The sequence below is a fragment of the Petaurus breviceps genome, unplaced genomic scaffold (assembly GCF_028583685.1).
Source record: "Petaurus breviceps papuanus isolate PSGF00001 unplaced genomic scaffold, PetGlider_PUasm1.0 81, whole genome shotgun sequence".
Taxonomy (NCBI): domain Eukaryota; kingdom Metazoa; phylum Chordata; class Mammalia; order Diprotodontia; family Petauridae; genus Petaurus; species Petaurus breviceps.
This window is the reverse complement of record NW_027186546.1, coordinates 3,917,794-3,942,389: the sequence shown is the minus strand read 5'-3', so window position 1 is coordinate 3,942,389 and position 24,596 is coordinate 3,917,794. Positions and strand designations below refer to the sequence as shown.

General features: G+C 36.9%; 2 protein-coding genes across 2 annotated transcripts in view; one reads left to right on the top strand and one right to left on the bottom strand.

Moving 5' to 3' along the window:
- LOC138176091 (inositol 1,4,5-triphosphate receptor associated 2-like) overlaps nt 1-17,974 on the bottom strand; it is a 116,194-nt gene extending 98,220 nt beyond the window's left edge. Inside the window, exons 1-6 of the mRNA XM_069106817.1 lie at nt 17,428-17,974; nt 13,125-13,244; nt 7,854-8,037; nt 3,137-3,177; nt 2,940-3,018; nt 1,650-1,808 (exon numbers count right to left, since the gene is read on the bottom strand). Of these exons, the coding sequence (XP_068962918.1) occupies nt 1,650-1,808; nt 2,940-3,018; nt 3,137-3,177; nt 7,854-8,037; nt 13,125-13,244; nt 17,428-17,974 (1,130 nt within the window). The remainder of the gene's footprint in view (nt 1-1,649; nt 1,809-2,939; nt 3,019-3,136; nt 3,178-7,853; nt 8,038-13,124; nt 13,245-17,427) is intronic.
- Nucleotides 1-24,596, top strand: part of LOC138176110 (branched-chain-amino-acid aminotransferase, cytosolic-like) — a 261,292-nt gene that overhangs the window by 49,470 nt on the left and 187,226 nt on the right. The gene's annotated exons all lie outside the window — the stretch shown is intronic.

The following is a 24,596-nucleotide window of genomic DNA, read 5'->3' as shown; positions in this document are numbered from 1 at the left end:
ATTGATCTAGTTCTGCTTACTTCACTCTGGATCAATTCATTAGAAGTCTTTCCTCTGAAACTGTCCGTTTCATCATTACTTATGGTACAACAATATTCCATTACATTCATATACCACAATTTATTTAGTGATTCTCTGGAGAGACCATCTCCTAATTTCCAATTCTGGGGTACCATGAAAGAATGGCTAGAAATATTTTTCTACATATAAATCTTTTTCCTCTTTCTTTGATTTCTTTGAAGTACAGACCTAGTAGCAGTATATCTGGGCCAAAGTATATACATAGTTTGGTAGCTTCTTAGGCATAGTTCCAAACTGCTTTCCAGAATGGCTAGGTCAATTCACAGCTCTATGATCAAAACTAGTGCACTTTTTTTCATGCGACCCCTTTAACATTTATTATTTTCCTCTTTTCTAATCTTTGTCAATCTGATAAGTATGGTGTGGAAGCTCAAAGCAGCTTTAATTTGCCTTTAGCTACTTATTAGTGTCTCAGAGAATTTTTCATGATCATTGATAGTGTAGATTTCATCTTTTGAAAACTGCCTTTTCATACCCTTTGATCATTTGAGGAATCTTTATTAGAGAAGTGTGTTACAAATATTTTTCCCAGTTACTGTTCTCCTGATTTTTGCTACATCAGACTATTTGTGAAAAACTTTTAAATTTTATAATAAAAAATTAAAATTGTCCATTTTATCTCATGTGATTCTATCATTTCCTTGGTCATGAACTCTTTCCTATGCATAGATCTGAAAGGAAACTTCTTCCTTGCCTCTCCTTTGTTTACCATATGATTTTATGACATGTTTATGATATATAGGTCATGTACCCGTTTTGGCCCTCTAACTGTTACTGTCCTAAATGGTGGGTGTCTCATATGGTCCAATATATCTGTGATCACCACTCCCACATATATGTTTTTGTACCTCATTAGAATATAAGCTTTTGGGGGCAGGGACTGTTTCACTTCTGTGTTTGGAGCTTCTCAGCACAGTGTTTGGCAAATAGTAAACACTTAAAATTTTTTAGAGCATTAATTCATTCATCTACTTATTCTTCATTCATTGCTTCTTCCCTTCCCTTCAGTTTAAGGCCATTGGATTAGACAAGGAAGATAAAACTTTTTTCCACTCCTTCTTGGGTATACTCCATCTTTGGCAAAGAATCAGTCGTTTTTTCAATTTTAAGCCATGGACTAGAAATTCAAATCCCTTTCTCAGGTACCATTTTCTTAAGTAACCATTTACTGGGGAAATAACCACATGCATATGCTAGAAAGGCTCTATAATAATAACAATGATGATGATAATATTACCAGCTAGCATTTATAAGCAGCTATTGCTAAGCACCGTGCTAAAGTTCTTTACAAATCTCATTTGAACCTCACAAAAACCCTGGGAAAGTGTGTGTATACACTTTACAGGGAAGGAAAGTGAGACAAACGATGTGGGTTTTTTTTTTTAATTTCATAGTGCTATGCAAGTAGTCTGGCACAACTAGGAATAATTTGAGTGTACCCATTTTTTGGCTTGTAGGGCCTACAGACTTCAGGCACATGGCATGGACATGGATGAACTATTCAAGGGCATAGATATGATAGAATACAGTCCTGGGACACAAACAAACACAGAGTGATATAAATTCACCTTTTCATTTGATTGTGCAATTCATGACAGTCTTCTGTTAACTGGTTGTTAGCTTCCTCTAGGGCTTCCAATGCTAGCTTAAATTTGTTATTTTCCTCTTGTAGTTTTTGTTTGCTAAACTTCAGGTCTGCCACACATGTAATCAATTCAGAGGTCTCTCTGAAGATGAAGAAATAAAAGGGAATATTTTTCAATAAAGCATCTCTTTCTCCCCAACCCCTTTTATACCAAACAAGAATGAGTGTATTCATGGTTTTAAATTTTCTCAAGAGATTGATTCCCTACCCAGCTATCATCATGAAATCAACATTCTTGGATTTTCAGGGATCAGTCACTCCTAAAACATGGATTTTATTCTATCACTGTAGCTTTTTTCACAGTTGCCTTTTTTTCATTCTGGGATGTCCTACTTCTAACAAAATTTGTTTCTTATACATATCAAGTGAGGTCATTTGAATGAGAAATTGAGTTCTGTAAAAGAGAAAGTATGAGAATAAATTACTAGTAAATTTAAATAAGATTCTTTTTATATTTAATTTTTATTTTTTCACAATTACATGTAAACAAAACTTTTTAAATATTCTTTTTCTTAAATTTTTAGTTCTATACTGTGTCTCTCTCTCCCTCCCCTCTTCTCTTCTTGAGAAGGTAAACATGACCTAGATTTTATAAAAATGATTCCAGTGTAGATAGCACAAAATAGTTAAGAATTAGGCTATTGATTTATCTTAGACTAATGGGGAAAAGAGTTTTAGTAATCACCATTATACATGACCACTACACATTTCTCTACTGCTTTAAGGCTTCCAAAGCCCCTTTCTCCTTCAACTACTAGTTCTCTCCCTCTCAAACTCCTTTATATCAAATAGGATAATAAATGTAAATTGTTTAGTACCGTGCCTGGCACATAGTAAATGCTATCTAAATATTATCATTATTGTTGTTATTATTTAACTTATTTTTTCTCTTTGTTTTTTCCTGTATATATTTATGTATATTTGCTTCCTTTGTCAGAATGCAAACTCCTTGTGAATAGGGATTATTTTATTCGCTGTATCTGTATCTCCAGAGACAAGCACATTGCCTGAACAAATCTTGAAGTACATAGTAGCAGGTATTATCCTCGTTTGATCAATGAAGAAACTGAGGCTCAGTGTGACTGAGTGATTGCTCAGGATCACATAGGGTCAGACTAAGATTTTATATACATGAACAAAGTGCATACATTGTAAATTGGTCTGAATAACAAACTGAAATATTTCAAATGTCACCAAAAGAAATCATACTTACAAGTCATCTTTACATGTATCTCCACCAAAAGCCTCAAAACTCCCTGATGTGATAGTCACTGTATTTGAGGTCATCTTAACTAAAATGCACAAAAACAATGCAGAATAAAGACATTTTTAAAAACACAGGAAAGGGGCAGAAAATTCTACATAATGATATAAATGTTGCACCTGACTTCTAGCTATGCCATGACTTACAGACAGAATCTTCTGCAGAGCTCATTTCATTCTTTCTTCCCCTGTAACAAGAAAACCAGCAATTTAGAAGCATTTCTGTATACCAAACCTTGGATCTTCCCTATGCGGTAAATTTCACATTAATATACAGCTGTTTCATATTGAATCCAGAAGGGCAATGATCTTTGTCCTAACTGGCGTTTTCTAAAAAGTTTTGGCCAAATCTGATGAATTCAACATGTATTTTAAAAAATTTTTATCAAATTTTGTTTTAAATTTATGGAACAAAACAAGCATTCCCATAACATAGTACAATAAATAAGATTATTGCAATGCAACTGCAAATGCACAAATTGCTATTCCTTTCAAATATACAATAAAATTATCATGTACATTTCTTTTGTTCTTCCCTCCATCTCTATATTCAACATATATTTATTAAGATCTTAATATAAAATTATAAAAATTTTACTGTGATAGGCAAAAAATAGGATGAAAAAGAATACCAGGAAGAATGTCTACTCTGGGAATTTGCAGACTAGTTGGGGGAACCTGGCATAAAACAGAAGTAGCAAGTTATAGTAGAATAAATGATAGCCTAGAAGTCAAGAAAACCTGAGATAAAGTCCTGGCTTTGACACTAACTTCCTATGTGATCTAAGGCAGGTTGTTCCCCTTCCTTTGGCTTCAGTTTATTCTTCTGTGAGAAGTTAATACTAGAAAGACTCTAGGTCCCTTCTAGATCTAACAAGGAACCAAGCAATGTGGAGGAGAGAGAGGAGGCAGTGTGTGCTGGATGAGTCAAAAACCATTGCCACATTGACCACCATCTTCACTTAGACCTTGAAGATCTCTCAGCTGAGAATTTCGCCTCATATTTTGCAGAAAAAGACTTGAGGCCATTCACTGTGAACTCTGTCTTCTCCCTCTTCCTTGTTTCCTATCACTAAGGTACCTTCTGACACTCTCTCCTCCTTTATCCCTGTTTCACATGATGAAGTGGCCTTACTCCTTACCAAGGTCAACCCCTCTTCTTGTTCAAGGGATCCTATTCCATCCTGATTACTTCAACAGATTGCCTCCTCTGTCATCCCCACTCTATCATATTTTCCATCTCTGTTTCTACTGGCTCATTCTCTATTGCCTACAAACAGGCCCATGTTTTCCCCATCCTGAAAAAACTCCCCCTTGATCTTTCCATCCCTATCATTCTATATCTCCTCTGAACTTTGTAGCAAAACTCTTCAAAAAGGTTTTCTACCAAAGATGCCTCTTCTTTTTCTCCTCTCACTCTTTCTTTAAATCCCTTACAATCTGGCTTCTGACCTTATTATTCCACTAAAATTGATCTCTCAAATCCATCTCCACCCAGACCACTCTAGTTGGTTTTCTCCTTCATGAGTTGTGGAGGGGTGCAAGGGCATGAGCTTATTCCCTAAAGGCAAGAATTCACCTAGATTAGATTCTGGTTACCCTCTACACAAAAGTAAGATCTCCTAGGTGGGTGGGGAAAAAAACCAAAACAAAATTGCTCTCTCAAAAGTTACTAATTACTTCTTAGTTGCCAAATTTAATTCTCCTTGACCTGTGATCTTTGACACTGTTTATCACTTTTCCCTCCCTAATTCTCTCTACCTTGACTGCCATCTCCCTTAAGACCACATTGGAGACAACCAGGGCCCTGACCCCAAGAAACTTGGGAATAGCAACTCTTCTAGCTCTATTTCCATTGCCTTAGTTCCTTCCTGGGAAGGAACCTGTATATAAATGCAGCCTAGCAATGTTCCTGCAGGTGCTACAAGCACAGAAAGACCCAGAAGAAAGAACTCCTTGGTACTGGCAAATGGCTTAACTTTAGAAACTGACAGGATTTTATCAGCAGAAATGCCATTAAAGAAGAGGCATTACCATCTGCTTTGCTATTGCACTCTAAGGACCATGGGACCTTTCCATCTGGCTTTCTGCTGATGCTTTCCATATGCTGTTGTCTCACTCCATAGAATATGAATTCCACGAGAGCAGAGACTGTCTTTTCTATCTGTATCCCCAGCAACTGGCCCCAGAGCTTTGCACATAGTAAGTACTTAATAAATACTTCATTCACTTATTCATTCAACATTATTATTATTCTATGAATATAATAATGTTCTCCTTTACCTAGAAGGCATTGAATAAGCAGTGACAAAATAAAGCAAAATGCCAATAAATAGTATTTATAATATTGACTGGTATTCAGAAAAGGAGAAACTCAGCAGGCACATAGGGGTCAAGAAATAGGACTTCAGTTGAGCCTTGAATAACTAAGACTTAGCAGATAAAAAGGAGGAAAAAAGGCATTTTGCTATGGGGGAGAATGATTTCTGCATGGAAATAAAAAGAGTACATCATAGGAATGGAGAGAAAACTAGTCTGTTTGAATTGCAAGATTTATGTTGGGATAATGGGAGAGAAGTAATGGGAGAGAAGTTTGGACAGGTAAGTAGAACCATACATATTAAGGAGGTCTCTGAACATCAGGTTGATTAATCTGGACTTGCTGCTAGGTACTGAGAATCTACTGGAAGCTTTTAAACAAGAGGTTAAAGCAATGTAGTTGACCTTGTAGGATGACTTGTCTTCTGACTTTTTGTAGGATAAATTGGAAGTAGGTAAAGATTAGAGACAAGAACATCTCTTAGGAAGTGATTATAGTAGCCTATCTATGAAGTGCTAGGGGGTCCAGCCTAAGATACCACCAGTAGAGGGGTGAGGAAGTAATAGACTCAACATTTGTGAGGTCTTTCAAAGCAAGAACTCAGAGAGCTTTGTGACATATTGAATATGTGGCACAGTAGAGAAAGAGTCAAAGATGCCTCCAAGATTTCAAATGGTGCTGATACTGAGGAAAACAAGTTAGTTGGTAAAGGGAATGGTTTTGGAAGATAAGACAGCAATAAGGTTAACTTAAGGAATGGGGACATTCAAGTGAAAATGTTCTCTTCTAAGTAGTTCATCATTTTAGCAAAAAGCATAAACTTCCTTCATTACCTATTTACAAATGACAGAAATAAGGACCCAAATGGACTATATTGATGCTCAGACTATTTTTTTAAACCCTTCAACCCTTTGTGAAGTGCTAATAGTCAGATAGTATCTAAGTAGTCAGATAGTGGGGAGGGAGAAGAAGAAAAGACAGAAGGAAAAACATGAAGAAAAGGACCTGAATAACAGAAATCTTTAGTATAGTGTTAAAAAATGATTAATTCCCATAGAAAATAAACTTTGGTAGCTCAAATGACATTTCCTATTCAATGTATTTGTTCTTTTATTTTAGACCTAAGCACATAATTTCCAAATAGTTATTTTGTTATTTCAGTTACCCACTGTCAATAACCTATACACCATGCTTTTGACTCCAGTTGATTTATCCTTTATTTAAGCTGCTTGGGAAAAAAAGCTTAGTTTATATATTTGGAACAGTCAGAAGAATTAAGCTCTGTTGATGATAGATAAATATGGAAGTTGAATATGACAAGAAATTCACACTAGTATCCCTGTCTTATCACCTTATCTAATTCTCAAGTACATTATTGCTTTCATATTTTACACTTCTCTCTAAATGCCACTTTTTTCTTACACATTTAGCATACAAATATATATTGTTTTTCTCTTTCCATCTTATCCTCATTCTTTTAAAAATGATTTGTTAGAAAGTTAACACTAAATGTCATAAGGAGTTCCTTAACTTTATTTACAGGTTTGTTGTTGTTCAGTCATGTCCAACTCTTCATGACTCTATTTGGGGTTTTCATGGCAAAGATACTAGAGTGGTTTGCCATTTCTTTTTCTAGATCGTTTTACAGATGAGAAACTGAGGCAAACAGAATGAAGTGACTTGACTGGGGTCACACAGCTAGTAAATGACTGAGACCAGATTTGAACTCAGGAAGATGAGTGTTTCTGACTCCACATGCAGGGCTCTATTCACTACGCCACCTAGCTTATTTATTTGCAGTTACTTAAGTTCAAATAAATTAATTTTAAGGCATAAAATACCCCATCTTTTCAGTCACTCCCCCTAAATCTCCATCAGAATTCTTTGTCTATACGCTCTCATTCATTTTTCTTCATGATCAATATGTGTAAGTAGTTCTTTTGGTACTGCCTTTTTCTGTTTGGTATTATTTCACAAAGGTCTTTCCAAAATCTTTATATTCTACACATTTGAAATATATTGATTTGCATTTTAGTATTCTTTTACATGACTGCACTGAAATTTACCTATTCACCTGTCATTGGACAGTTAGATTGTTTCCAGTTTTTTTTTTAATTACAAATATAAGTCTAAAAAAAATTTAAACAGATTTTTTGGTCTGTTTTTATAACTCTGAAGGTATATGGCTAGATTTAAATTCATGTCTTCCTGACTTCAGTTTTAATATTCATTTCTCTGTACCATCTAGCTGCTTATAGTTAAAAGTAGTAGAGCCCTGATGTTATAGTAGAAGCCCCTCAAAACCTGTTACTGTTAAAGAGTATCATGAATTCACTTAACTCCTTTGGTTCAGCTCTTTTATATATATAAAATGGTGATATTTGCTTAGTCACTCTATCAAAAGGATAATTGTAAAGCCAAGCAACACTCGAAAGTATTTTACTAGCTTCTCACAAAACAGAAATTAATGTTAGATATATCAACTGTCATTGGAATTAAAGCAGAAACTCATGAAAACACTTATCAGCAAGAGCCACCAATTACCATCTGTTTCTACAATCTGCTATCCATTCTTTCATAACGGTATGGTAAGTCTCCAAATCCACGAACAAGCCTCTCTTTTCAGGGTCAAACATGGTCCATAGCTCTTCAAGGTCATTGTCTTCAGACTCCCAGTTAGTTATAAGTCTCAAATAATCCATTAATTTAGAAACGGCTACTTTGCCTTCTGGAAAGGAGAAAGAAAATAACTTCAAGGCAAAAATTTCAACATGCATTTCTGAAAACATTCATTAAGCATCTGTGATATTCTAGGAACCAATGACATAAAGATCAAAAAAGCTCCTGTCCTCAAGGAACCTGCAGTCAAATAGAAGAATGAGACAAATACTCAAATAGGTTTGAATGAAATAAATGCACAAGAGAAGTAAAACTGAGAAGCAGAAGTGATTTAAGAAGGGCAGATGTGTCCATTTGGGGAAGAGATTGGAATCTGCAAACTATAGGCAAGTGATAGTGACTTCAATTCCTAGCAAAATGCTAGAATATATCTCTAAGAAGATGTTGACAGTGATGGTATGGAAAAGGAAGCAGTGAAAACTACGGCTACACAGCTCTTTCATTTCCTTTGTTCACAGAGTTATTAGACTGTTCGGACTATACCACAGAAAAATGAAAGGAAAATGAAGAAAACGCAAGATCCCATTATACTTGCTGTTCATTGACTATAAAAATTGTTTTATTTGGTAGAGCAAAAGGCTACTTTTTTGGTGATCTTTCAGCAAAGTGTTTCCCTATGCATATGTCAAAATCATACAAAATTCCTAGAAAGCTAACAGAAAATGTTATCTGTTGATCCTCTAATTATTATATTCTAATGTGTTATGTCATTACACATTATTATAATTATTTCATCCATATTAATTAATTCTATTTGTTGAAAAGAATGTTAAGGTTAATGCAGAGGAGATGGCCTGCAACAGAACTGAGAGGTCAAAGGATTGAAGGTCACAGCATGGACCGAGAGAAGGGTTTGGCAAGGGAAGGCAGATGTAAATGTAGATCTGAGCAAGACAGTATGGTCAGATAAGGGGATTTTGGAATTTCTGAATGTGGAGGTAGCATACATGTGACACGGAACAGGGAGATCTTGCTTTTGTCGGTGTTTGTCATGGCCATAGAAAAGATCCAGGACAGAGTACAAGGAAAGAAAGGCTTCCCTACCAATGCTGAGGAACTCCAGATGCTTTGATTCATGAATACCACAATGCCATTGAAGTTCAATCCTAATGTTTTGTGTCTCCAGAATGTTATCCCTTCCGAGCTCACTAACTAAAAGTCATGTCATCTAAATGCTTTGGTTACACAGGAAACATGATCACACATGAATGAAAAATGTCCAAAGTATGATATGCTTGTACAACTGACAGAACTCATCCATCAGTCCACATATCTGAAGACAGTAAAAATGGGCAATGGGCACAGAATTGAACCAAAAGAGAAAAATTGGTTGCATTGCCTTTGGGAAATGGCAAAGTTCTTTTAGTGACTCCAAGCTCCTCAGTGGAATATTATTTTAAAACACCAATATGCTTTCAGTGATCTAGTATGGCTGCAAGTCATGGAACACTATGGTCTCTAAAAAAACATAGGTGATTTCTATAAGGACAATGGAAAAACACATGGTGGGTGTGAGCAGGCTACATATTAAAAAGGAGTTCTGCAAGAGAAGCTCTGTAAATTATGTCATCAAAGAGTTAGGGTCAAAAAAGAAGGGCAGATTGTGGCAGCCAGGTAGCACAGTGAGTAAGAGCTCCAGCCCCAGAGTCAGGATGACCTGGGATCGAATCCGGGCTCAGATACTTAGCACCACACCCAGAAATAACTGGCCATGTAACCTTGAGCAAGTTACTTAACCCCAATAGCTTTAAAATAAAAAATTTAAAAAAGGGCAGATCCTGTGGTGAGAATAAAGGATAACTAGCAGCCATCTCTTATTGTTCATCAGTATCCTTGTAATATAAAGAGATTGTGAGAAAGGCTTCTGACCACCCTCCCTTTGTCTCTCTCCCCTACCCTCATGAGGGGACATAGCTAAGACTCATCTTTATGAGTAAATAGGAATAAGTTGAGATACTTAGTTTTTTGGGGTTTTTTTTTGAGAGAATACCCAAATCATAGTGTATCTAGATTTCAGTGATGCATCTGACAAAACTTTTCAAGACATATTGGTAGATTAATGAAAATATATGGATTGTTTAGACAGTAGTACAGTTATGTGGAGTTACAACTGGTTGAATGACTTAGATGAAAAAAGTGGTCATTTTTAGCCTGGTGTCAATATAGAAGTAGAATGCCCCAGGGATCTGTTCTGGACCTGTGCTATTTAATATTTTTAACAATGATTTGGAGGAAGGCATGTTTAGCATGTTTAGCCAATCTGCATATGACATAAAATAAGAGGATGGAGGAACAGTTGAGATACTGGATAACAGAGTCAGGATCCAAAAGTTCTCAATTGTCTGTAACAGACAAACAGAATAAATTGAAAGTTAATAAGGCTGAAAGTAAGTTTCTAGCCTTAGGTTTAAAAAAATTTACTTTACAAGTCAAATATGGGGAGAGGTTTATTGGGGGTAGAAGAAATATACATTGTTTCCTGCCACTAGACTAAGCTAGTTTTTCTCTAAAAAGGTAATGAAACCATCAAGACTTAATTAGCTAGAAATCAAAGGGAAGCCCATCAATTGGCTAAATAAGCTGTGGCATATGATTGTGATAGAATATTATTGGGCTATAGGAAATGACAAGCAGGATGATTTCAGAAAAACCTGGACAAACTTACATGAACTGATGCAAAGTAAAGTGAACAAAACCAGAAGAATGTTGTACTCAGTAACAGCAGTACTGTATGATGAATTGTGAATGACTTAGCTATTCTCAGAAATACAATGATCCAAGACTATCCCAAAGGACTAATGATGAAGTATACCATTTGCCTCCCAAGAAAGAACTGATATTTATTTGAATACAGACTGAAGCATGCTATATTTCACTTTCATTCTTTTTCTTTTATTTGAATCTTGTACAAGATGCCTAATATGGAAATGTTTTACATTATTGCACTTATATAATCTATATCTAATTGTTTGCCATCTCAGGAAGGGGAAAGGAGAGGGTGGGAGGGAAGGATAAAATTTAAGGCTCAAAAATGTAGAAAAAACCAAAACCAAATGTTAAAGTGTTTTAACATGTAATTAATTGGGGGGGGGATATATTTGAAGTCTCTTCTTACAAAAAAAAAGATTTAATTAGCTCAGGACATTGCTATAGTTTCTTGGTATCCTACATATAAAATCTGGTGCAGGACAAACTAGGAACTTCTCTCTAAGTCTTAACACATGCTTCTGACTAGTGTGCCAGTACAGTCAATGCAAAAGCAGGGAAACCTTGCTCAATTGAATCAATGCTGCATTTTTGCTAAATAAACTTTCCATGTTATGACTAAGCAAACTTTCTTTTCTTAATAGTAGTCAGATGGATTATGTGGATCTTTAATCCTGAATCTCTGACCTACCTGTATAAAACCTAGCCTGCAGCACTTGGTGATAGCTGAAGGACTGAATCACAACAGCTTCATTGAATTAGGGAAGGATCACGTACAACAGTGGCATTTAACTCAAACAGAAATGGGCACCACTAATGCAGGCTCCATATTGACTTAGTTTTAAAATGTAATATTGTTTTATTTTATTTATAATGTTAAATATTTCCCAATTACATTTTAATCTGGTTCTGGCTATATTTAAGAGTATTGCAAGCTGCATGTGGCCCAGGAGTCCTGTGTTGGACATCTCTGATGTGAAAGAACGTATACCTGGGATAACTGAAGACCCCTCTTCAGAAATTCTATGACCTGGGGCCTCTGTAACAGGGTTGGTTCTGTACGGTAACATGTCTACCAATGACCCTGGGGAGATAACAGGATGAACTGTGGGCATTCATCAGCCTAAAACATATGTACATTTACATCCTTAAGAACTATAACCTGAAGATGATATATGCTACAAACAGTCATTTACTGAATTTATGTAATTTTTAAATGAGAGGGGCAATAGTGATTTACAGGCCTATCAGTAGATCTAAAATTTTCCTAATTACTGTATTTTTTGAATTGTCTAAGAACTGTGCTGGAAGTACTAAATGTAACTTTCTATTATAGCATTTGTGAAACCATTGGGAATGGTGCCACCTGGACTTGAATAGTGTTCTTCAGTTTAAGGCACTGGGAGAGGCATTTGAAAGGATACTGCTAGACCCCTTCTAGGAACCTAGAAACCTTTCTGGAATTGGAGATATGGACAAATACACCAAATGCACCCTTGTTGATTTACTGGGAATGGTGGGAGTGGGGCAAGGGTGGAGTTTATGCTGAATAAGTTAAAAAGAAGAGACAGCATATTCTTCCATGAGCAGAAACTCTCTGAGGTCCCTAGAGATAGATGAATGAGGGACCTCCTGTTCAAGCCCAAGCATGGCGAAAACTCCTAGTGTCCAAAATATAAGAAGTACATGAAGAGTCAAGAACTCTTTCCTCAGAGGGGGGTAGATCCACACAGACAGACAATTTTAGTGCCAGTGCAATACCCATCGCCCCAATGGTGACTCTAAATATGCTGGCATTGTGCTCAATCACAAAATATAACAGACTCTCCATATATAAGACAGAAGCAAAACATGTGAGACACCAGAAAAACTAATCCCAAAACCAGAAAGTCAAATTCATCATAGTAGCAAAGAAGTTAATATACCATAGGAGCACAGAGAGCCACAACATCCTTTAGCCTTCTCAAAAACCTATAACACTCACAAGCATAGCTGTCTGCCTGGGTGTGTCCTGTCCTTCTTCCATCTCTAACTGCTCTGACTCCCAGCTTTCTGTGGACTCTACTCCACCCTTAAGCAAACTCCTCCCACCATAGGCTCCATGTGATTGCATTCAGACCATCAGGAGGCAGGGAATATCTTCAAAGCAGAGATCTTCAAATCACCATTACCATTACAATAATATAGAAATAGAAAAGCTGAACCCAAATGAATCAATGCTATATCCCTACTAAATATTCTTTCCTTAATATGTTTAAATAAATAAATCTCTTTTGAGTTAGTAGACTGTAAGTACCTTATTTTGTTTCAATTCTAAACACAAAATACTAGAACAGCCTGAATCAAGCCTGACTTAAAACACTCCAAAACTAAGCACTCCAGAGTTAATGTACACTATCATATGTAACAGCAGAAAAAAATTAAACATACCTCTGTGGTTTTTATCACAATCATAAAAAATACTTGTTAGTAGTTGTTCTTCACAGATATGGCTAACATTTTGGATCATATTTTCTTTATCAGCATCAGTTCCTTGTTTCAATTCTGGTCCTATTGATAAAAAAAATAATGATGATTTCAGTTACTTTTTTCTAAGAATCACAGAATTCCACATCTCAGTAGGATGTCAGAGGTCATCTGATCCAACCCATATCTGAACAAGATGTCCACTATACAACATCAAGAAGTGTTTTTTTAAACTTCTACTTGAAGGCCTTCAATGATGGAGGAATCTACTACCTCTAGAGTCAGCCCATTCTACTTGGAAATAGTTCAAGTTACTGGCAAGAATGTTCTAACATTAAGCTAAAATATATTTCCTTGGGACTTCAACCTCTTGGTCCTAACTCTATGTTAAGAATAACTAATCTGACTCCCTTTTGTATAAATACTTGAAGACTGATATTGAGTGTTCCCCTTCTATGTATCTTCTGTTCTCTAGACTAAACATTTTAAGTTCCTTCAAATGCATTTTATAACATGGCCTATAGTTACCTTACCATTCTAGTGTCCTTCATCTATAACACAAAAACAAAACAAAAAAACCTCCAATTCATCAATTATCTGCCCTCCACCTTAAAAAATGTGGTGGCCAGGCTAGGATAGATACAGATATGCATACATACTAATATATATTGGTTATGCTGCTCAAGAATTTATTTTTTAATCATTATTGTAAAGTGTTTGGAGGGGAATGTTGGAAGAGTTGAGCTCCCTCTACTCTATCATCTTGGCTTTGCCCCCCACATGTGAATGACCTGAAGGATCTGAGTCTTCTTTTGTTTTCCCCTGATACTCTCTCCTTTCTTGATCTTATCCATTTCCACTCCTTCATTTTTCACTCCTATGCAGATATCTCCCCAAAATCTTTATATCCAGTCCCAATCTATTGAAGAAAATAACTCCTTAAAAAGCAGAACTGACAATGTCAAAAGGGGGATAAAACCTCACTGAAGAAAATATTCCCCCCAAAGTAGGACATCCCTTTCTAAGGGAGTAGGGGAAAGAAAGATAAGCCAGTGGAAGAAAAGGAAAAGTGTGACAGAAAATTGGAAAAGTGTCATGGAAGCCAAAAGAAGGAAGAGAAGCAAGAAATGTGTGTATAGAAAGTACCAATAGTTTAAATGCTACATAAAGTTCCAAGAAAATGAGGAACTAGAAAAGCCATTGGATTTTGTTAAGGAAGAGTATGTCAATGTCAATCATGACATTGAAGCAAACTATCAGGAAGAGTAATAAGGATGGAAATTCCATTACAAGTAAGTTAACTGGGGCGGCCAGGTAGCACAGCGAGTAAGAGCACCGGCTCCAGTGTTGAGAAGACCTGGAGATCGAATCCCGGGCTCAGACACTTAGCACCCACCCAGAAACACATGGCCGTGTAACCTTGAGCAAGTTATTTAACCCCAATTGCTTAGGGGTGGCCAGGTGGCTCAGCGAGTAAGAGCACCGGTTTCAGTGTTGGGATGACCTGGATCAAATCCGGGTTCAGATACTCAGTACCACACCCAGAAATAACTGGCCGTGTAACCTTGAGCAAGTTACTTAACCCCAATTGCTTAAAAACAAAAACAAGTAAGTTAACTAGTGAAGAAATAGAGGCATGGGGCTGTTCTTTCAAGAAGCTTAACTGTAGAGGGAAGGACATTTATAGGATGGCATACTAAAGAAAAGGGGACAATTTTATTAGATTGTTTTTAGGATAGGTGAGATTTGACAATATTAATAGGTAGAGGGGAAGGAACCAGTAGAGGAGAAATTAAACGAAGAGGCAAAATCAGTTATTGGGAAAAAGGACACAAGGCTGTGAGGGATCACTAACATTCTGGAGGATACCTGGAACTTGCTGCTCTGTATGCCACTTTACAGGACATCTGATAAGCTAGAGAGCATCTAGAGGGGCAGGTAGGTGGTATAGTAGATAGAGGGCTGGGCTTGGAGTTATTCCATATCACATATCTTACCAAGTTCAAATCTGGCCTCAGACACTTACTAGCTCTATGACCCTGAGCAAGTCATTTAACCCTATTTGCTTCAGTTTCCTTGTCTATAAAATGGGCTGGAGAAGGAAATGGCAAACCACTGCAGTATCTTTGCTAAGAAAACCTCAAATGGGGTCATGAAGAGTTAGACACAGCAATACATCTAGAGGAAGGTAACCAAACTGGTAACAAGCCTCAAGTTCATAGCACACAAAGATCATTTTTAAAGGAAATGCAGATATTTTAGCCAGGGGGAGAAAAGACTTCAGAGAAGACATAATGAGTTTCTTCAAATATCTGATGGACTGTCATGCAGAAGGATTACATATGTTCTGAAAGGGGCACCAGAAGGTAGAATTAGGAGCAATACACAGAAATTTCAAAGAGAAATTTAAGCTTGACATCTCAGAAAAAAATTCCTAACAGCCAGACTGATTTGGAAGTAGAGCCTTGGATGATATTGGGTTCCCTATCATCAGAACCCAGACTGGATGATAACTTTTCAGAGATGTAGAAGGGATCTTGTTTGGGTAAAATGTTGGAATAGATGCTGAAGTCCTTTCAGAAGAGGCATTAGGTGACACAGTAGATAAAGCCTAGGCCTGCTGTCAGCAAGACCTGAGACTGAATTTGGCCTCAGCAAGTCACATAAACTTTGACTGCCTCAGTTTCCTCAATTGTAAAATAGATATAATTACAGCAACTACCTCACAGATTTGCTGTCAGGATCAAATGAGTTACAATTTGTAAGGCACTTAGCACAGTGCTTGGCCCCACATAGATGTTTAATAAATGCTTATTCCCTCTCTCCCCCCAATTCCAGCTTGGAAATTCTGTGATTATGTGTCCTGGGTTCCCTGAAGAATCAGACACTGGCCTAGTTAAGAGCATCTAGTGTAAGAACATAAGAGGATGACTGAGATAGCATAAGATCCTTGCTACAGAAAACTTTTCTTTTTCGTTTTCTTTTTTGCTCAGGCTTAGCACAGTGGATCAATACAAGTATTATTGCCATGAACTGGTCCAACTCATTCATGTGGCTTCATTTTAAGCAAAGGTTGGAAGAGGGATAATGGCCCCTTGGGTTCCTTCTACCTCTGAAATTCTGTGATTCTGTGACATGAGACCCAGAAAAGAGGTCGAGTCAGACTGGCACTAGAATGTTAGTTTTCTAAAATTAACACCACTGCTATTTAAGAGAAGGCCCACGATTCCATATCACATAATAAATTCTATGAAAATGAAAGTGAAACTATTCTATTTTATGTCCTGGTCAAGCTAAAGAAAGCTGTAATCTGTCTTAAAATATTTTTAATACTTACAAAATATGACACAATCCCACAAGCATATTTCATATTCATTCACAGAACTTGTTAAGTGGTTGCTTCTAAAAAGCAGCTAAGCTTACTCTGAATTTTGACTCAATTTTCCCCTAATTTCTCCCACGGTAACATTCTAATTTGGCCTTTAAAATACCTATTTGTTTTTTAAATTGGTCGTAGAGGACAACAGGGATAGGTACTAGATTAGTGATTTCATTAGCATAGGAAACTCCCAGGTGAGGAAACTCATCTCTATCAAAACAGGTAGATACCTTTTCAGCAATTTATAGTCTTAGAGAGTTGTTAATTCCACTGAAAGGTTAAATGATTTGCTTAGAGTCATATAGTCAATCTGGTTCAAGACTTGAAAGCAAGTTTTTTTTTTTTTACTTTAAGGTCAACTCTCTATTTATTACCTCTTAACTACCATGATGCCTCTCTAAGTAAATTACTGAAAACTTTAAATATTTCATTTTATATCATTCATTAAGCACTTAGGTAGGCAATGGAAAATAACAAAAATTAAGGCATGGTCCCTATCCCCAGGGAGCTTATGATATAAACTTCCAGATCCTCAGGTAAGATTTTTTACTTTAGGCATGGAAAAAGAGATAAATATTAAAAACTGAAAGGCAGGGTGGCCAGGTAGCATAGCGAGTAAGAGCACCGGCCTCAGTGTTGGGATGACCTGGGGACTGAATCTGGGCTCAGATACTTAGCACCACACCCAGAAAAAAACTGGCCGTGTAACCTTGAGCAAGTTACTTAACTCCAATTGCTTTAAAAAAAACAAACAAACTGAAAGGCAAATATGAAGGAACCCTTTTCCCTGCCCAACTTTAATTGTGTATTTTTTCTTCCTCAAGAATTTTGTAATCATATAAGGTGAATGCTTTATCTGAAAGAGTAAAAATTTCAAAGAATTTTTACCTCTTTCATTGAGTGATAACCTTCTTGCCACCAAAGAAAGGTCAGGGCTTTGATCAGAAGTGTAATGAAAATGAGGTGTTGAAGTAGTAAGATCATTTCCACAAGGAAAGTCTTTAAATTCATTGCTGTAAGTTAGCTTCCTGTTTCTCAGCAGAGATGTGAAAGACTTGTGTGTTGGTGTTTGTGGCTTGAAGATCTCTTCAGGACTTTGGAGAGTGAAAGAATGTGTTGCCTTTTCAGTAGAGCTCAGGTGAGAGGTATGTTGAGTGATAGAAGACAAAGGTTGAAGATCAGAAACATCAGCTTTCTCAAGACTTGAGAAGTGAGCTTTTGGTTCACAAGAATGTCCAACTGTCATCTTGTTCAATGTTTCTTCAAAAATTTCCTCCATATTAGTGTAAATACTATCAAAATTCCTAGAATGAAATCTGACCATCTGAACTGTAGGATGGGAAGACTGGTCCCTCTCCTGGATAATCTTGATCTTCCTACAAATGTTTTTCACTGGATTATGACGTTTATTTTTTGCCTGTCTTTCAGAAGCCATTGGTGACTTTTTTCCTCTGTGTCTAATATTTCTGAAATGCAGGTAAAAGCAAAAGAGTTTTTAACACATTGGCATGGTCTTAGAATCAATTTAGCAAAACATGATATATCCTTAAATCAAATTTGAAAGCATAGAAACAATACTGTTAGATTCTCTAGAATGCTTTTTTTTAGTTCAATTTCTATTGTTCTTATATTTCTAGATTTAAACAACTAATATTAGGATGTAATTCTATTTCATGGTAAGGTTAGGTATGCTAAAAAGACAACCTATTAGGCTCCAGCTCTTACAAGACAGGATGCCAGAAATGGGAAAGTCAACAGTTTAACAGAGGGGCAGCTAGGTGGTGCAGTGAATAGAGCACTGACCCTAGAGTGAGGAGGACCTGAGCTCAAATCCGGCCTCAGACATTAACACAAAAACTAGCCATGTGATGTTGGGCAAGTCACTTAACCCCAATTGCCCTCCAAAAAAAAAAAAGTAAAAAAAAACAAAACCCAAGAACAATTTACCAGAGATGTTTATCAATTGGTAGCTATGGAAGTATAGCTGTTAAACACTTTCCCATTATCAGCCAAGATATAAATGCTACTTGAATCTGGAATCCAAAGTTTTAAAACCAAATGTTTAAATATATATACATATTATTATTATTTTACATGTAACTGAGAAATGAGATATACAGGCACTGGGGCATAGAGATCTACCGTGCCCTACTGGAAAGTCAAAGGGGGAATGGGGGAAGATATGGAAGAGAGCAGATTGGGGGATGTGATATTCAGTGGGAATGCTGTTTTGGGGTGGTGGATAGGAAAAATTGGGGAGAAAATTTGTAACTCAAAATCTTGTGGAAATGAATGATTTAAACTAAAAAATAAAAAAAGAGAGAAAGAAAAAAAAAAAAGAAGGGTTGTGGGCCTTACACTGTGTCCCTAGAAAGGAACGCATTCAGAAGCAAGCAGTAGTTGTGCAGTTCTGGCCCCAGGAGCAGAGCAGGATCTTAGATCCAGCTTCTGGTCCAGTCTGAAGCCTTCAGTGGAATAACCAGAGCAGTAATCCCAGACTAAAAGGGAACCCGCAGTTCTGCTACACTGAACCTGCAAAGCTTTCCAGCTGGCAGATGCGGATGGACTGGTAGCTACTATGTTGTGTTGTATTTTTTATTTATTTTGTCAAACATTTCCCAATTACATTTTAATCTGGTTCAGGCTGCACTGAAGAGTTGCAAATGACTGACTTGTAGCTGGCAGTCAACCTGAGAGAGACACCTCTGCTATAGACAACAGGTTGCATGGGTTTTGTGGCTCTTGTGTCTGGGTCCCACCTTAATGCTTAGGATAATGGGATACAGAGTGGTAATTAAATCAATGGTAATAAAATGAACAGAAAATAAAAACTTAAAAATGAAAAGAGCCTATCTAACATACATGAACTACTATCGTAACAGAGACCAATATAACCAATTATTTTAATCTATATTTTCCTACTGTTCTTTATTTTGTCTCCTGTGACATTCACAGAATCATTGTCACCTTTATTGTTAACATCATTAACAAGTCAAAATTAAAGTTCCTAGGAGAGGGAGGGGAAGAAAATTTGAAACTCAAGGGATTGTGGTACTAAATCTTGTAAACTAAAAGTAAACAAACAAATTAATAAAGACAAAAAAAATTAAAGTTCCTGAGGGGTGGCTAGGTGGTACAGTGAATAGAGCACCGGCCCTGGAGTCAGGAGGACCTGAGTTCAAATCCAGCTTCAGACATATAACACTTACTAGCCATGTGACCTTGGGCAAGCCAGTTTAACCCCAAATTGCCCTGCCCTCCTCCCTCCAAAAAAAGCAAAAAAAAAAAAATTAAAGTTCCTGTTGTATAGCAACATTCCAATCAATTCCAATTTAGCTGGTGCAAAAAAAAAAAGATCCAAATAAGGCATGGCATATTTTTAAAATTGGCTTAATAAATCCATATTAATTTCCTCTACTTATTAAATTGAAAGGCTAAAAACTTCTAAGCTAAAAAGTTTTATTTTTAAAAATCTGTAGGCATGCAGGGGACTTATTTCCTAATACATTCAAAATGGCCCATAGGTTTTTTCCATAAATCATTTGCAAGTATGTTGATTTTTAAAAATAAGGTTGAGGTATTTTAGATTCTCAATTGCCCAAAGCAGTTTACCATGTCTTACAGAAGCAATGTTTCTAATTCTCTCCCTTCTTTGCAGGGATGGGGGACCAAGGGTAGGGGACACTATAATGCCCAAACTTTCTTAATTGTGTTGATGAGTTTTGCTGAACGTTTTTCTCCTCTTTTTTTGTTCTTTGCTATAATGTCAGTGATGCAAAACCCAAAGATAGCAATAAAATATATTTTTAAAAAATAAGAAAAATTAATCTGTTGCTATATAAAGAAAAAAAGAAACGGGGCTTCTTGTTCTATAGGGACATATAGATAAATGATATAGTAGGATGATTTAAGCTGACAATTCTCTACACAGAAGGATTAATTTTGAGCTGGAAGGAATTTCAGCCCCTCCAATCTCTTTGAAAAGGAAACTCTTACTTTCCTAGCATGACTGAAAATTTTATTCTATGGCCAAAGCATGTGTCATATTTCACTCTCCATTTTAAAACCAATGCATGGGAGTATCATCCATCAAAAGCTAATAAATTTAAGAAATTGATTTTTTAAACACACTTAGAAAAATAGGAATTCAATTTCAACTTAGACAATATAATGTAACATGTCAATATTGTACAAAACATTTTGCTTTACAAAGAAACCTTTAGTTAAACTCATATTGCTCTCAATGTCATTTCTTCCATGGCAGTGTTCAAAACATGGGAAATGCAAGTTGTCCAGTATTTTTTTTTTCACTTCTTTCTGAGAATAGTGATATTTCTGGTTCTAAAAAAACCAAGTTTTCAGTAATATCTAACAAGTACTCAGCACTCAGCACTTACTATGTCATCAATGAGTTAAATGTCTTAGTAATATATATTTAGAAAGTCAAATGTGATTTTTAGAAAATTGCTAGGAATGACTTTTTTTTTATACAAGGGCCTTTCCTAAACTACCAGATACACAATATTTTCATAATGACATAATAAATAACATCTGCATCAACCTATCTTTCCAAGCGTCACTAGTCATTACTCTCTGTTCTATATTCCATAATTCAGGCAAACTGACCTTCTCTTTGTTCCTCACACTTAGCACCTTATCTCCCTTTTGAACTCTCTCATCTCTGATTCAGAATCCCTCTCTTACTCTTCAAAGCACAGTTCAACCACCACCTTCTATATAAAGCCTTTCCAATTCTCTTTCCCTAAATACTAGTGCCCTGACAAGCTACCCTCTATTTGTATGTAATCTCCTTACCTTTATTGTGTATATATTTATATATACTTGTCCCTCTGGTTAGAATTTAAACTCCTTAAGAGTGACGACTATTTCATTCTTTGTTATCCCAACACACAGCACAGGGTCTGACACATTTAGTCACTAAAATGTTTGTTGATTGTTCATTGATGGAAAGCCAAAAAACCTGTTTTCCAATGGAACTAGAAAAGGGCAGATCTTATTTTTGGGCTACCCAGTGCATTCAATTAAATTTAATTAAGTTCATGAATCAAGCACATACTACGCACTAGGTGCTAGAGATATAAAGAAAAAAAAAAGAAACCAATGCCTGCCTTTAAGGAACTTACGTTCTACTGACATAACTCTGTACTTCATGGTGGACTCTGTATCCATTAATCTTGTTAAGGTTTAGCTTTGTAACAGGAAGATGACACTTTCTATCTACCTTCCATGGAAGGTTATCAGAAATTAATTAAAATGATTTCCAGAAACATGCCCTAGATATGCTAAATGTTTAACAACTCTGCTTTCTACGAACCTAAATAGTTTTCACTAGAGTCAAGGAGCTGATACTGACATAACCTTAAACTCTTAGGTCCCTTGACTTTAGAATAAGTTATTTGCACAATCACTAATGGAGGAACATCATACTCCTATACCTGTGCACTTGTTACTTTAATTCATATCTTAGTATAGAAAGACTTTTTTTTTCAGGAACTTAGGTTGATACCAGAGGAAAGCCTATGACAGATCTTCAATATTAAGACTTCAGGAGACACCTTAATCCTAGCATCTCAAACAATAAACAAGAAAACAACCACTCAAAGAACAAAGATTGTTCTGCCTGATAATACACACAAAGATTTCAAGTTGCAACAGATCTTAGAGGTCAGCACATTGTTAATTTTTACCCAATGAAGCAGAATCATCTTGTGTGTCTTTTTTATATGCTTGTACATGTTTCCATCCCTCCCCAGTCTCCATTGAAGGTAAGGTTCTTAAGGTCAGAGAAGTTTCATTTTTGTCTTTTTAACTCTAGCTCCCAGAGCACAGCAGGCATTTTGAACAAGCATTTTCATCAGGTGATTGCAATAATTCTTGACCTCAAGGAGCTTACATTTTTTTCTGGGGGAAACTCACACACTCTCAGTCTGTCTCTCTCCCGCCCTTCCCCCTTTCTCTCCCTAAAGCTCCAGTTAGGGTACTCACGTTTTTAACAGCCCCTTTAGCAAACAATTCCAGGACAAATTGCAGTTTGCTGGTGGTGGAAATGCATTACTGGGAAATGCTGATTTTATCACTTGCTAAGAAAATGAATTTCATTTCCTACAGCTGCCCTTTCTCATTTCCTTAGTGAATCGCCAGAGTGTTCCACTAAATTGAAACCTAGACAATGCAAAAATCAGAGAATTTTTATCTCATTTCTTCCAACTGCCAGAAAATTGCAAGCGAGGGGAGACAGCAGCACACCCTGAGATGCGGCCCTTTCCTTCCGCAAATTAAAAAAAAGGCCAGCACTAATCAGGGGTTCAACTCTTTACCTTAGGATGAGCTCACCAGCTTGAGTTGGCTTCATTGGGGGTGCTTTCCAGACGCCATCTTCTAAAAGTGTGAAAATGGAGTTTGAAGGTGTGATCAGGGGCAGGTGGGACCAAATTAGGGCCAACTGCGTGGGGCCAGGCTACCCTTCCTCTGAGTGGGACATAATTCTCTAGTTTTTAGAGGTAATAATGAGAAAATGAGTGTAAGGAAGGGCCGATTTTCACATCTCCATGTCCTTCCGTGAAAGGGACTGTGCTGTAGAGAGCTGGCCAAAGTTAGGACAAGTAGAGTTCAAGTCGCAAACTGGCTATTTCACCCCGGGCCGATCACTTAAGTGCCCCAGGCAACTAAGACCTCAGGAAGTATAGGCACAGACCTGCTTTGATCGCAGAGGAAGTTTACTCTTTCAGGAGGTTCCCTATGCCGATAAAACGATGGTATCTTCAATCTGCCTCCTGACCTGATGAGTGACGGCAGCTAGAAGACCCTTAAAAACCCTCTTGGTAATTAGTGTCCCACCTGTGGGTCATGGTGATGCTAAAGATATTTGGTAATAGCCTGTGATAAATCAGCCGTGCGCTGGGTGTAGCAGAGCTTCTGCATGCACTAAAGAGTAGTGGGAAATGAGGTTTTGTTGGTAAGGAGGACAAAGCTTGGGAAGGCCCTGAATTTTCCTTCTAGCACTCTAATGTTAGAAACTTCAGAAAAGGCAAGGACAGAATGCAGCCCCGGCACTGTAATAACCCCCTTTATTCCAGGGTCTGCAACTAGAATCATTTCTCTATCTTTAAATTAGGAGAAATAAACTCAAATAGCATAGGTTAATTGTGCTTATAATAAATACATTCCCATTTGATCTTTCAACCTGCAGTATGTTGCACAGTTTTTACCACTTCCTTGCAAAACCTACAATCAATCAATGAGTCCAGATACTTAAGGGTGTCCTTTATGCAATTTTTAGTAGCAGGGACTTAGTTTTACATTATTCTTTTTTTTTTGCCTTTTTTGGAGGGCATTTGGGGTTAAGTAACTTGCCCAAGGTTACATGGCTATTTTTTTTTGTGTGGGTGTTAAGTGTTTGAGGCTGGAACTGAACTCCGGTCCTCCTGACTCCGGGGCTGGTGCTTTACTCACTGCGGCCACCTAGCCACCCCAGTTTTACACTATTCTTGTAAACACTTCTGTAAACAAATATGCATCACTTGATTATTTGTTTGTCACCTCTTTGGTGACATAATGTGATTGAGTTTATGTGGATGCCATCCATTAAAGGCTATTTGATTCCACTCCTCTACTTGAGTCATTTCATAGGTTCCAAACAGAAATGAACAAATGTCAGTTACATTCAATAATTTTCAAGAGACTTTCGCTGTTGCCAGCTTTCATCTTGTTCCATGAAGTTGTCACTGTTGCAGAATTATTTCCAGAGGCTTTTTAGTATTTATCATGTGATCTGAGTAAAGTCATTAGACCCTTCATCCTTTTTGATGTATCGATGTATTAAGTATTAATCTTCCCATAGCTTCCTCGGGATAATGGGTACTGTGTTTCATTATGGAGGTTTTTGTTTGTATACTTTCTAAATTCATTGTTGCCCACTTTGTTGTTGTTGTTGTTTTGTCTTTTGGAGGGCAATTGGGGTTAAGTAACTTGCCCAAGGTTACACGGCTAGTGTGTGTGTGTGTGTGTGTGTGTGTGTGTGTGTGTGTGTGTGTGTG